This window comes from Felis catus, chromosome C1 (genome assembly GCF_018350175.1).
Source record: "Felis catus isolate Fca126 chromosome C1, F.catus_Fca126_mat1.0, whole genome shotgun sequence".
Lineage (NCBI taxonomy): Eukaryota > Metazoa > Chordata > Mammalia > Carnivora > Felidae > Felis > Felis catus.
In genome coordinates this window covers 191320608-191334977 of record NC_058375.1, presented here as the reverse complement: position 1 = coordinate 191334977, position 14370 = coordinate 191320608, and the positions used below count along the sequence as shown (strand labels likewise).

The 14370-nt window shown below is 52.0% G+C and overlaps 1 protein-coding gene across 5 annotated transcripts in view; it reads right to left on the bottom strand.

Annotated features, from left to right (window-relative positions):
- Positions 1-14370, bottom strand: part of NRP2 (neuropilin 2) — a 116910-nt gene that overhangs the window by 41854 nt on the left and 60686 nt on the right. For all 5 annotated transcript variants that reach the window (XM_045034364.1, XM_045034365.1, XM_006935486.5 and 2 more), the window contains exons 9-12: positions 13351-13700; positions 11361-11505; positions 6711-6827; positions 3699-3839 (exon numbers count right to left, since the gene is read on the bottom strand). In XM_045034364.1, coding sequence (XP_044890299.1) covers positions 3699-3839; positions 6711-6827; positions 11361-11505; positions 13351-13700 — 753 coding nt within the window. The remainder of the gene's footprint in view (positions 1-3698; positions 3840-6710; positions 6828-11360; positions 11506-13350; positions 13701-14370) is intronic.

Genomic DNA, 14370 nt, shown 5'->3' with positions numbered 1-14370 from the left:
AAATTTCAGCTGTATATAACTGTAATTAACTAAAGTGGAAATAGCTACTTGCAGCTCTAGACACGTGAGCTCACCGTATCGTCTCAGAGTTTTTACCTTGTTCCTTAAAGACCTGATCATTCTCGACACTGGGTTGATGATCATCGCACTTGAGAATGTCTGTAGAAACTACTACAGCTCCCACTAGGGAAGACATTTTCTGTGTCGTAGCTACACAGAAAAGACAAAGTGGCTTCTCAGAGGACATCGGACCGGTTCCTCTGCAACCACCAGGGGTCACTGGATTCGGGACAGGGCTCCCCAGGGGCTGGTGTGAGCACAGCCCAGGCTTCCAAGCCACAAGCAAAGATCTCAAAGAAGGAATTCTGAGTGGCTTGAAAGATCATCTTGAAAAACAAAAACAGTGGCATGAAACCCGTGGGTGTCTTGTCAGCCTTAAGCAACTATTACCACTGGCCAAAAGAACAGAACTAATTGCTGACTTAAAAGGAAAAGAAAAAAAAAAGGCAAAACAAAACTTGAGAAAAGAACTAATTCAGAAAATATCTAAGGAATGTAAATAGTTTCCACAGACACTTCTAATCAAACAGGCTGCATATGATATTTCAACATGGCTATTTCTTCTTCCTTTTCTCTCTCCTTGTCTATCCGAATGCCCCCTCTATAGTTGATGGAGACGCCTCCTTTCTTACATGCAATTACTTTTGTTTATCTACCCACTAAGCGGGTAAAACATTTGGCACACTTCTCCTAAAGAGCATCTCCTCTTTGTGGAGTAGCAAAGTGTGGGGGACACAGGGCTTTTGGGTTTGACTGGGAAGGTCCAGCATTTGCCCTGTCCCTGGTCAGCACAGCTGTTTCCTCTCTCCCAACTGCTCCCCTCGGGGCCCCATTTTTTTCTTTTTTTGAAGAAAGGACCACCCTGAACAGAAAGGGCTTTCTATCCTTCCCTGCTTAAAGCCCCATATCGAGTTCTGTAAGGAGAAGGAAAATGGGAAACACAGCAGACGACTTTTAAAATCATCAGAGGATAGAAAGAAGGGTTCCGAAAAGAATGTCACGGTTTTGTTTTCTGGAGACAGGTTACGAGTGCCACTTTTTCAAACTTCAGGGGTTCCTCTGGAAGAGGGAAATAATTATTTTCCTTCTCAATATCTTAAGGGAAAAACAACATTAGATCTAGCAGTTCCTTATGGCCCTAATTTTCTTTCTGTCCCCATCCATCCAGCCAACGGTTGGAATTCTGCCCGTGCTTTGCGAGCTTGCTCTGAAAAGCCCTCCCAAACTGCAGGGTGGAATGAATCAACTGGAATGAGGACAAGAACTAGAATTTCCAACCAGTAGCCAGGGCAGTGGAGGGGGCACTCAGGTGAGGGTGAGACCCGCAGCAGGGGGAGGCCAAGGTGAACGGGCAGAGGGACAGAAGCACAGAGGTCAAGGCCAGGCTCAAATGGAGAGTAACTGAAGCTCTCCCAGAAGTGGCACTTGCTAATTGGTGGCCTTGTGGCCTGGACAGGGCTGGCCTCAGACATTCTTAGAGAAAGTCTGCTCAGAAGACGGACGGCAAGGGAGGAGGCCAAATTTTTAGGGAGAATCTGAAGAGGGATGTTGAGTAAGAGCCAGTAAATCTCCCCATGCTGTGCCATCTACATCCGTTCTTTCAGAGCGCCTCTGCCCAGCTGCCCCCTTGTACACACCTCACACGATGCGCGTGCACACGCACGGCACTCATGCATACGAACCACAAACACACTCAAATGCAAACACACACACATTCGCATGCAAACACACGTGTATACATAGTCACAAACACCTACACATAAATCGCATGACATTTGCACACACACACACAAAACCCACAAACACCCTGAGAGAGAAACACATATGCAAACACATACATACCGACATCACCCACAAGTACACACTATGCGTGCATACACTCACGCATACCCCACAAACCTTCCTTATGTTGGGATGAAAAGTGGAGGTTGGGAAAAACAACCAATTAATTGGGCCAAGTCTCAAAGGAGAGGAAATGAAATGAAAAATCCAGGCTGGGTTATAAAAATAAGTATTTTTTTTTCCAGCGTGCAGGAGGCTCATTATACTAATTAAACATTATTGCAGTGAACGAGAGGGGGGGGTGATTAAGGCTGGGATGAGGGTGAGTACTCTCTCCCGTTGCCCGAGGCCGTGGTGATCTTCAGGTATTAATCTCTCCAAGCACTCAAATGCTGAAGAGACAAACACTTGAAATATGAAAATGTTTTTCTCCAGAGCAGACACTGTGACCCTCCAGGAAATCAAGTGTAGGCTGTGTTGGGAGGCCGGCCCGCAGAGCTCTCCTGGCGTCTGTCCCACTGCTGTCCCCTGGGGGACAGGGGACGCGACCAGTCCTTGGGGTTGAGGGGCTGCAGAGCAGCTCTGGGGAGCCCTGTAGAAGGCGAGGCCCCTTCCTCCCTTTATTCTCTAGTCAGGCAACACTTGATGTACTAATTTCCAGAATTAACCCCTTTCCTCTCAAAAGCTTATGGGGCCCCGAGGTCCAGGCCAGGGGCGCAGAAAAAATGGAAACCGAACAAGCGGTGTGCGGGAGCCAACGTGTGCTGGCTTGCGAGAGCAGACTGTTAAAATTTCCAGAATTTTGCAAGGCAGGTGGTAAACGCGGTCATTATTAAAACTTAAATTACATAAAGTTACCATTAAATAAATTATATCGAAAATGAAAGGCCATACGCTCTCGAGACTCAACGCTTCCTAATGACTTTAATACCTTTTATCAGTATCAATGCTCCTGACGTCATTCGTATCTATTGTAGCCGTCTGATGGCGAAAAACGATGTCGTGTAGTTACTGGGCTTCCCAGCCCCGCCCCTGATCACGTCCTGTTGGCAGCTCAGCCACAGGAGGCGTCTTTACATCCCCGAAAGCTGCACACATTACAAAGCAGGGTTTTTCTTTTTCCTCAGAGTTGGTGGCGAAACCCTGACCCGAACGCCACTGTAAAAGCACGCTGTGGTGCAGAGGGTAGACGACCCTTGATTCTGTGGGCTTCTAGGAGGGCTACAGGCAAGCCCTCTCTGGCCACCGTGCCAAGAGGGGCTGCCAAAACCTGTCTCTGAAAGAGCGGCTGGACGATAGTTCAAGGACAGGCGTCAACACGCTCCTGGAGGCTGAGCGCCAGGCCGCTCTACTAGACCCCCTGGGTGTGGCAGCATTTCGGACCCTCAGCTTGGTTTGCTGCTGAAGCGATGATACCCTCGGAGAAGTATCAGCCAGGCTTGAGGCCAGGGTTTCCTAAGGAGGCATTTTAGGAACAACAGGCGGCTTGGTGTTGACAAGAGGCTCTGCCGTGTCAGCCGTGAGCGCTGGCTCTGGAGACAGGGAGGCACTGACTCATCCTGTCTCCTAAAACCTCCCAACTGCTCTTTCTTTCTTCCTTTCCTTTCTTTTCTCTTGGCCTCTCTTGCTCCCTCTCAGCTTCCAGGCTGCACTGTAATCACAAGACGGGGCTAGAAACCGCCAGCCAGCTATGGTGTAGGGTGACGTTGCAAGCAAGGACTGTGGTGGTTTGTGGGCGCAGAGCGGAGGATCGCTCTGTGGTGGGGAGTTACGAAGCTTGCCGGGGAACCTGGGGCTGGGAGACGTGGAGCAGGCTCCCCTTACCTCCTTCACCGCTGAGTCTCTAGCCGGCTTACCTGGAAACGTCCGGTCGTGTGGGCTGGAGCTGCTGGCCCAGGTACTCCTGAGCCACTTGGCATGGTCGTACATCCAACCGCAGGGCTCCTCGGGGAAATCAAAGTTGCAATTGAATCCTGAAGGGAGCTGCAGATCTTTGTCTGAAAGTGGGGGGGAAATAACCCAAAGAAGGCAAATGAAATGGGTTCGGACAACAGCCACAGTGGTGCCATTGAAAGGGCTGGCAAGGCCTAAGTGGAGGGCAGAGAAAGAAGCGGCTCCCTTTGCTTATTCATTTAACTCATCTTGGCGATCGTTGGCTTTCGGGTCAGCCTTTGGTCTCATCCTTCCCAGGCATGAAAGCCAAGTCTGCCAGTGGTTCCCAGAGTAAGCAATTATAAATGAGGCCACCAAATGGCTTCGGGCTCTAATCAGGCTCTTCTGTCCACCTCAGAGAGCAGACAAATGTGAAAATTGCTGTTCCCTAAGTGCCAATGAAGAATGTCTCCCCGGTGCCTCAGTGGAAGGCTGGTTCCTGCCAACCTGGCTCTCAGAAGTGACGGGGCAGCCCATTAACATCCAGAGAGGCTGAAATGCCGGGGAGGTGCTGGCCAGGGCGGAGAAAGCGGGCTCAGAAACAAGGAAGTCTTTCACCTCCTGTGATAGGTCTTTTGTTCCAGAACACAGGGTCAGCCCGGCATCCCCGTGGGGTACCAAGGCCAGGTAGGTGATCTGGCGTGTTAGGGCAGAACGAGGGGGCCAGACCAGCCGGCTGCCTAGCTCAGCACTGACCGGCAGAAAACATAATTCTGCACGGCACTGAGAGCCTGCAGGCCAAGATCCCAGGGCACTAGGGAATGCTTTCCTCGTGGACATGTCCAAAGTGGCCGCGCCGTGGCCTGTCCCGTCTGCTTCGTTGTTCACCTGTCTAAGCTCCCACTCAGCTCTAAAAACCCAGTGTAAGCTGGTGCCAGATGTGTGATTGAGCGGGGGCGGGTGTGGAGGTGGGGGAGAGAGGAAACAGGAATCCAAATGTGGAGGCTTGCCGGCCCGTGGCCGTAGAGACAGCGGAAAAGTGCTGGCTGATGCTAGCAGCGGGGAGGAAGCAGGGTCTTTGGCCTTCTCACTTCCCTTCTCAGGGTTCCCAGAGAGGAATTTCCGCGGGGAAGGCCTCGAATGCAGGTTAGGAAGTCTAAAGGGAACAACAGATGGGTGGGAACAAATTGCTCACACCATGGGGGCGAGGAAGGCCCACCTCTGAGGGGAAGGGACTGCCACCAGGCTCCCGTTGGGCCGCCCCTTCCCAAGACACAATACGACACGTTTGCCTGCCCTCAGCCAAAGTCAGCTTGACTTGAGAGGAAACACATGGAGTCTATTACAGAAGCATCAACCTGTGGCTTGGAAAAGTCAGCCCTTAGCCCTCGCCCCCCCTTCTCCCAACAATTTCTGAATTTCTATTTTTCCGTTAAAAAATATGGAGTAATTCAATATACCATAATTCCTCTCTAATGTTTACACGCATACTGTAGCTCAGGAACCAAATTCCACAAAAAGACCTTTTGCAAAAAAAAAAAAAAAAGAAAAAGAAAAGAAAGAGAGAAAAGGGAGGAACCATCAAAGACAGCTAAAATGAAACAAACCACTATCAACGGGAAAATTATACGAAACTGCTGAAAGTCTGCGGCAGAACTCTGACATTTCCCTTTGGATTGCCACTTGGATAGAGCCCCGTCCTCCTGCCCTCCACCAAAGCTAACTCTGCTGATCTCATGCTGTGTATTAACTCCCTGTGCATTCCACTGTGAGCTCTCCAACTATCTGAAACACGCCTCGGAAGATTCTCCGAGTCTCTTTCTCCTCTTCACACAACAAAAACAAGTTCATTAAAATGTCAGAATCCTGTATTCAACTAACCCTGACCAAGAGCGTCCCCGCGCCCACACGATATACAAAAGCACATTCCTAAAAGCATATGCGTTAAATTATCATTTTTCAGTCACACAACTTCAGCATTTATTTTTGGCTTCCCGCCCATTCTGCTTTGCAGTCACTGTCTGGAGCCGTCCACTCCATCAGTGCGACCGCTCACACCGCAGTGGCCGGTGTGATGGCCTCAGCGGGTTGTGCTGTCCACCTACTGGGTGGGGGCTACATTGTGTGTCTCTGCCACTCCCCAAGTCCCTCCACTGGTCTTCCCTCATCTCATTTAATGAAGGTTTAATAGTGATCAGTAACGTACTGTAAATGGAGGCTGGCAAGCATTACATTCTAGCCAGAAACGCCAGGTGTTCCGAAATTTGTGGTTTGTTGGGAATGTCCTCACACTCGGTAAGGTGATGTTCTTTTGGGCTCTGCCAATTAGTGTTTTTATGTCACTCGGATGTGTTTACAAGATGAGAAAGGAGGTGACGCAGGGTGCCCAGGTGAAGACGCTGATCCGGAACCAGGAGGCCCTGTGATCTGAAGGAAGGGTTGAGGTGCCTTTGCCCATTCCTGCCTCTGTCACTGACCTGGGCTCACCCCATGGAGGATGGGATGTGCCATTTGATGGAGCCATGGTTATTACGCTTTCTCAATCGGCAGTGTGCAAAGACACAGCGAAATTCGGTCGAGGAGTGGTTAACTGCTGTGTTAACCTGACCGCCGTGCTCCACAGACCGAGTCAGCCAGACGACCGTCAGATCTTCACCTGACTGGACGGTGGAGTCACAGCTCCGTAGCAAAAGGCCAAGGATTCTAAGGCCAAGTGAGGGCTGGAAAGGGAGCCTTCTCAAAGCAGGGGTGGGGGGTCCTCCCTGGATGGACTCTTACGTCAGCTGATGACCACTGGGTTCCCACTTATAGGCTGCACCGCTTGTTCCAATATCTGAGTGTTTCCAGAGCGATTGTAAATGGCCTCTGACCTCACACACCTCCCTGACCTCTGACCATGGGACACCCAGGTCCCTGCCCCAGCCACAGACCAGCAGCCTCTGACTGTTAGCACCTTGCCATCCCGGATGAACCATGACTCTGACCCCAATTCTCACCGTCCTCGAAGCTGCAGTTCTCCCCACACTCCGTGACCTCTTCATCGATGGGATATGGGGTGGTGGTCTCTTCACTCTTCACAGTGGGTCCCAGTGTCTCTACTGTGGGCTTCGAGTCTGCGTAATGGCAAAGAAAGGGGAATGAACACTGTGTATGGCAGTCTGCATTGAAACCCAGCAGGAGGAAGATGCCCCAAACTAAGTTTCCTTTTTATGTATTTATTTTTATTTTTTTTGAGAGAGAGAGAGAGTGCGTGCGCATATGAACACGCTGGGACAGGGCAGAGGGAGAGAAAGAGAAAGAGGGAGGGAGGGAGAGAGAGAGATAACCTTAAGCAGGCTCCATGCCCAGCGAGGAGGCCAATGTGGGGCTCCATCTCAAGACCTTGGGATCATGACCTCAGCCAAAATTAAAAGTCAAATGCCTAACCAACTGAGCCACCCAGGTGCCCCTAAGTGTGGGCTTATAGGAGGAAGAAAGGATAACTACTAACGATGGACACACACACACACACACACACACACACACACCGCTCCGGAGTCACCTCTGTGCACTATCAACAAGTTAGGAGCATTGTCTTTGTTGAGCGAGAATGGTCCCAAGCTGCAGAAACAGCCACGACAGAGGCATGGACACAAATTCGTGCTCTTTACTCCATAGCAGAGCTCCTGGAGCCGGCATGAGAGGCCACGTGGGGCCATGGTGGACGTGGGTGAAGCTGACCCCTAGGCAGGCTAACCCGTGCTCTGGGTGCTCTGTCTACGACAGAAGCGTGGGTGATACGCACGTGCACGAAATGAACGGTGTCCCCCTAAATGAACGGTGTCCCCCTAAAAACAGTTTTGAGAAAATCCCGGTGTTTCACGAAATGAGCTTCCTGTGCACTGCCCCTTGGTGGCTCCTGACGTGCCTTCCCGCCCGACTCACCCCTGCTTTTACGTGGAAGGAATGTTCTCTTTTCAATCTTCTCTGACTCACACAGAACGTTTATGGAACCCAAGCTAACTGACCGATGCGGCCCACCTATAACAAGATAATCAGAAGAACAATAGCAAAGCCAAGAGCCAAGCCAGACAGCTGGGGAGGTGTAACTCCAGACATTGTTGTTCGTGTTTGCACGAAACTGAATGGAAAGGAATATGGACTCAAAGGGACTCATGCTCCACTTGGTGGAAATAATTAGGCCTGTGCCTCTAGGTCAGGTCAGGGTGTGGCAAATTCAAATGCTTACTGAACGCAAACGGCTACTGTAAGCCAGACAGCTGACTGGGGGCCAGGAGAGTAGAGTGGGGGATAGAAGGTGGCAGAGGGGATCTCGCACGCCCAGTTTAAGGGCGGCCACCAGGACCGGCTCCAGCACCCTGAAGGCCTGAAGGGACGTGGCCCAATGCGGCCAGATCTTGCAAAAAAATTTTTTTTCCCATGCGAAGCCAAAAATCCCCATGGGAGATCTCTAGACCTGTCAGTGTTGGCAACTTGTCCAAAGTATTATAATAAGGAGCACGCAGCAGAGCTTGGCCGGGCCAAACCTGGCTGCAGGCAGTCAGTTCTGACCTGGGCTCTAGGTGATTCATTCACCCTTCCATTCACTTGTCTATTTGCTCCCGCCAGTCATTCATTCAGCAACTTACTTACGAAATGAACAAAACAATGAGTCAGGCCCTGGGTGGGGCCAGGAGGGGTTCTGGTAAGTGGCGCTCAAGTCTGTGTGTTGCGGGGTGGGGTCTTCATCCCAGAGCTGCCCTCCAACGCGACTCTCCGAATAAGCTCGTGCATTGTTCTTCCCATTTCTATACGTGTTCCTTTGCACTATTGTACGTGATTAGGCACCTTTGTCAGGCACACTTCAGGATACCATTTAATAAAGCCAGGAGCTGAAGGAAATCGCTAAATACGCCGAATAGCTTTTTCACGGTCGACTTCCCACCTTTCTGCTATTAAATACTACGCACATAACCTTTCATACTTCCCTTTGCCGTATCTGCCTCTTGCTCACAGTAAATAGCAAATAACCTCGAAGCGTCCTAATTTGTAAGCTCAGATTTGTCACTGTGTCACAAAATCTCAAACTCGATTGTAAAGCAAACTATGGGCAGCAAAGCAAGAAGTAACCATTTGAAACACAAACAAACTAACAGGTGAACCCGCCCTGTCACATTATTTAGCTGCAGTGACTCAGGCCAGCCCTATTATTTTTCCTGCTATCCTTTCAGGGTAGGAATGAAGTGAACCAGGGATGAGTCGCTGAAAGGAATGGGAAATTGAACAGCAAAAAAGCCACATGGCCTAGGAGAATAGTTTCTGGGGGATGTTAGGAAGCTGGTTGGCACGGATAATGTCAAATCCAGGGGTACAGGGGGCTGATGAGGCGAGAGGGCAGGGCGTGTGAAGGAAAGTGAGAAGGCGGGGCCGTGTCTGCTGTGTTTTGCTGGGAGCTCAGAGGTAACTGCCCATCAAACTGCAATGCTCCCCTGCAATTGAAACCAAATGTCAGAGACTTCAAAGGGAAGGAGGCTGGACGGAGGGTAAGAAGCCCCAACTCTGATGTTCCAAGGAACGGCCAGGCAGGACTTTGAAATGAGAAACCTGTTGCTGACCATCACCAGGGTAATTTGGGCCAGGTTGGGGTAGGGGGGGCAACAAGAGGAAAAGGACATTAGCAACTGTCCTGCCAGTCATAAAGCAGGGCCAGCCTGGGAGAGGCAGGGCACGGAAGGCCAGAGCATAGGAGGGAAGCAGGAGTCAGCCTCCAGCTACCTAAGCGACCTCTGGCAAGTAGCTTCCTTTCTCTGGGACTCAGTTTCCCCATCTGTGAGAGAGAGGTTGGCCTAGATCTGTGATTTTTGTTTTTTGATTTAAAGTGTGTGCCACACTCATTAGCAGGTTGTGGAATCAACGTGTCGGGTCACGACCGGCATTTTGTGAACGTGACCTGTAATATTTCAGAGTACGCTCACATGGGGAAAGTGAGCACTGATCTGGGAACCTCCCGTTCCATTGTATTTACTCATTATAACAGGTTTGTTAGGTGCCAGGCAGCAGTCTAAGCAGCTTACACCCATTATTTTACTGAATCCTCATTACAACCCTGGAGGGTAGATATACTCTCATCATCCCTGTTTTTCAGCTGAGATAACCAAGATGCTGAGAGGCTAAGTAACTCGTCTGAGGTCGTGCAGCCAGCGATCGGCAGAGACAGGGCTTGTACTTGGCAATCTGTGCTCAGGGCCCAGGCACTTAACAATACACTATAGCCCACATGCACACACTGTGTGAGTGTGTGCCTGCAAGTCAAGTGGATTGTGATACAAATTTTCAACCGTCGATCATGGTCGAAAATGTTTAAAAGCCCCTGGCCTACAAGCTTCTGGCTCCCCTGCAGCTCTAACCGTTTGATTTCGAAAAGGCCGTAAATGAAGCCAGCTTGTACCCCTGTTGGACGGCAGTTTTCAGCACCTGCAAGCAGACAGCTGACGTGCAGGCTGCAGCGAATTGGCCTTTTCCCTACGTGACGGGGAATAAAGTGTCTTCCCACTAAAATGTGTTCACTGGGGCTGCCTTCAATCCAAAGGTGAGAGAGGCTAATTTCGGCCTGATTTCCAGCCTGCGTGCCTCAACGGGGCTCCTCCTCTGTGCCACCGTGGCCAGCACACGGGCAGCACTTTGCTCCCTGGGAGCCAGAAGCACTTCTGCGACATGCCCTTATTAATCCTTCCCGCTACCCTGCTGGGTGAGCTGGCGAAAGGTACGGCACAGACAGGGAAATGGAGATACCTGGGGCTCTGGTGGAGAGAGGGAGGGTGGCTCGGCCTGTGTGCTGCTCCTGCTGGCACTGGGTTCACGTGGCCCCCCTGAGCTCCTTCTGGAGGGCAGTGAGCCAGCTCCGGGTGAGATCTGCTGCCAGCTCTGCTACAGGAGGTGCCCGGAGGGAAGGTGGGGCCTGACTCAGAAGAAAGGGGTGCTTTCCAGAAACAAGAAGTGTGGGCATGCTCGGTGGGCCTTATCCACATTAAGGAGAATTAGAGGACCCCCCTGCCCCCGCCACCACCAGCCTGGGCCACTGAGGAGGGGGCGGGCGGGAATGAACAAGACTCCTGCTCCACACCGGGAAGAAGTCCTATTCCCGTCAGCTTCCCTGCAACAGGGTCCCTTCTGAGCAAATAAATGCCTTTTACAGATGTGGCTTCAAAACGAAAATGAAGTCTCTTAGCCACTGACATCTGGAGGCCAGATTCAGACATAAACCGATTACTTTATTATCATGAGGGGGTTTTTTTCTTCCCTAAATCAACAGCCACAGCCTTCTGGCCTGAAGAGTCAGGGTCTAATTGAATTTGGGTGGGTCGTGTGTGGTTACGATTTGTTTTTGAGAGACTTGGGCTGGAGAGCTGAAACGATCCTTCAAAAAAGACAAAGCACATCCCTTGAGAAACTGTCCCAAGCCCGGAGGCTGCGGTGCCTGTGGTCTGAGGCAGGGGAACACAGCAGGGCCTGGGGTGGGTCGGGTTCTGAGCTGACAGAGCTTCAGCAGGGAAGGCTGCCCCCTCTGCCCATCCGTGTCACGGTCTGAGCTCCTCCCAGGGCATCCCGGGAAGCCAGGCTCACGAGACCCCGTGGGCGAGAGCCCTGGAGTGGAAGGCGGGCCTTACCTGTCCAGTCGCAGCCCAGCACTTCCAGCCGCATCCCAATCCCTGCTGGAGACCACCGCTCGGGGTACACCCGCACGTACTGTGCAGGAACGGGGTCGAATCTTCGGATGTCCGGGGTGTCGTAGTGCATGTTCCCTTCAAACAGCTGCAGGGGAGACAGGCCACTCAGCCCTTCTTCTGTGGGACGCCCTCCCCTCTCCCCCTCTTCTTCCTTCTCCCCTTCCTGCCCTTCTCCTCCATCCAGAAGGCAGCCTCATAGTTATCTCACTGGACACGACAACCCACAGGAGCTCCATTCTCAGACCGAGGTTTTGATTCAGTTGGAAGATGGCTAGGGTCCCAGAAACATGGAAAAGAGGGAGCAAACGCAAGTGGCAGTTGGCAGCTTCTGTCTTCTCTCCTGGGACGGGAAACTGAGGACTCGGGAAAGAATTAGGCTCCGAAGAAGCCTTAAGTTGGACTTGGCCGGAGGGTGGAGAAGTGAGTTTGAGGCTGCTTTGCCCGTTGTCTTAGAAGTTCTTGTTGCGATGCTACAAAGTCTAGATGTGGGACCCAGCTCACTGATAGCTCTCAGGTCACTGAGGTCGCTGAAGGTAAAGCCATCCTCTTCAATAGGCTAATGACAACATCGTCTCATCACACATTGGATAGTCTGAGACTATGTTCCTTAGTTTTGTTCAGCAGAGCCAATTCTCTCACAACAAAGCTCACCTGAAGCCCAGGTACCCGGACTGAGGACAGTATGGCTGCCCCGGTCAAAGGAGGGTGGGGGACCCCAACGAGAGCACACGTGGAAGCCACTGGTTTAGGGTGATGCCAGTGTGGAGACGTGCTAGGGGCTGTGGCACCTAGGGACGCTGCAGGGCTGCCTCACTTGCAGGATGCCCACAATTCCAAAAGGGGGCACTGTCATCGGGAGGGCCAGGCCCTGGCCCTGGCTAAGATCATCTCCTTTCCCAGGCTCCTACAATGGTCCAGAAGAGTCAGGGTCAGCTCTCCCCGGGAAAACCCATGATCCAACTTCTGCTCTGCCCACTACAGGTTCTAGCTATCAACTCCTGAGCCTTTCCAGGCTTCCAAATTGTGAGCTGGGTGTTTACATCAGTGCTGCAAAGCCTCCAAACCAGCCTGTGCCTCTGCATTAGGAATGGAAACATTTGCTGAGCAAAGGCGGCCAAACGGAGACACGTAATTCCCCCTTCCTTGGTAGGGGTCTGCTCTTCTGAGGAAAACGAGGGTAACTTGGCAGTTAGGATCAGAACGCCTGACTACCCCCAAGATTGACCCGGAGAAGGACAAAGGCACGATGTCTTCTCCCCTTGCTGGGGCTCCTCCATACCCCGTGTAGAGGGCTGACCTTCCTTCCCTGATGGTGGGAGGGGCAGGCTGCGTTGGCCTGGGTGAGTTTCTCTCGCCTCTCCCCAGCCTCAGTGTGAGAGGTGGGAAGATCTAAGCAGAGTCAGGACTGGGAAAATACAGACGAGTGCAGTGACATTCAAAAAAACAACAACAACAAAACAGTTGTTTTTGGAAGTAATCCCCTCGTTTCTACAGTTTAGCCTCCAAAAACTACATCCCGTTTGGACGTCTGGCCAATTCCAAGGAAAGTTCATGTGAAAGAGGGTATAAAGGGTATCACACTTTACAGAAAGGCAGTGCTGAGTGGTGGGTAGGCGTCTGGGCTCTGGAGTCAGGCTGTGTCCGAACTGTGGCTCTCCACAGGTATACACGGTGACCCCAGGTATGACATCAAGCCTCAGCTTTGTCATCTCTAACACGGGAGCGGCAAAACAATCTCTCCCTCTAGAGATGTTGTAAGGATTAAATATGGCATTTAGCACAGTGTGTGGCACAGAGTAATGTATAAGTTAATGCTTGTTTTGTTAGAACACAGGGGTTTGGCGAAGACTATCTAGTTGGGCAGTCAGCACCTCCAAACTGAACTTCTCTGTCTGGGGTAACGTTAGGGAATCTTCCAGAAACGACCTACCTTCGGCTGCTGGGTCCTGGGGTCCTGGATGTGTTCCCAGTCTCTGCCGTTTAGGCTGTAGGAGACTTTGAACTTGCGCACAAACGCCCTGGCTTCCACGGCAGTGATGCTGTCTCCTCCACGAGCCCCCTGGATGATGATGCCCTTCACCGTCTTGGGCACTCCCAGGTCCACCTGCAGCCACTCCTCGCCCGGCTGGGCCTGAGGGACCCGGGGGAACCAACCCGAGCGGCTGCTGACGAGGCGGGCGGCGCTGGGGCTCCAGAGGTACTCGCGGGTGGAGGAGGCTGAGATCTGAGAGTCAGGGATGAGGCCCGAGAGCATCCCCAGCATGTTGGAGCAGGGGGCATCTGTGGAGGGGAGGGACGTAACAGCTCGTGGCTGGCACCCTGCTTAACGGGTACCACCTCCCGTTAATAGGGAGCTACAAAAGAACCCGACCATCAAACGCTGTCGGCCAGCACCGATTTCTTTGCGTTTCAAGCACGGTGGTTAAGAGCCCAGACTGGCAACCAGACTGCCTGGGTCCACGTTCGTTTTGTCGCTTGCTAGCGGTTTGACCTTGGGCAAATGATTGCACTGCTCTGTGCCTCAGTGTATCTAGGTCTAAAGGAGGGCTGGTGGCAGAACTTACCTCTCGGGGGTTGTAAGGATTCCATAAGTTACTACATGAACGCTCATGGCACAGGGCCTGGCACATCTCAGCGCTCACCCTGTTAGCCAAGGGCTCTCGTATCCTCGCCAGTGACACCAGTCCCCACTGAGCCTCCCAGGGCAGTGAGCGCGGGGGGAGTTCAGCCGAGCCCGGAACTGCTTCCCGGGTGACTGCTTTCCCAACTGGATGGACACGTACCTGGGGTCAGGTCTTTGCTTCCACTTGTTATCACCGCTCGGTACTACCTTGCATCCTTTGCACGTGCTGTTCCTCCCACTCCAAATGCTGTTCCCCTCAGTCGTCATCAGGCTAACCTTTACTCACCCCCCAAGCTCAAGTGTCGCGTCCTCAGAGAGGCCATCCCC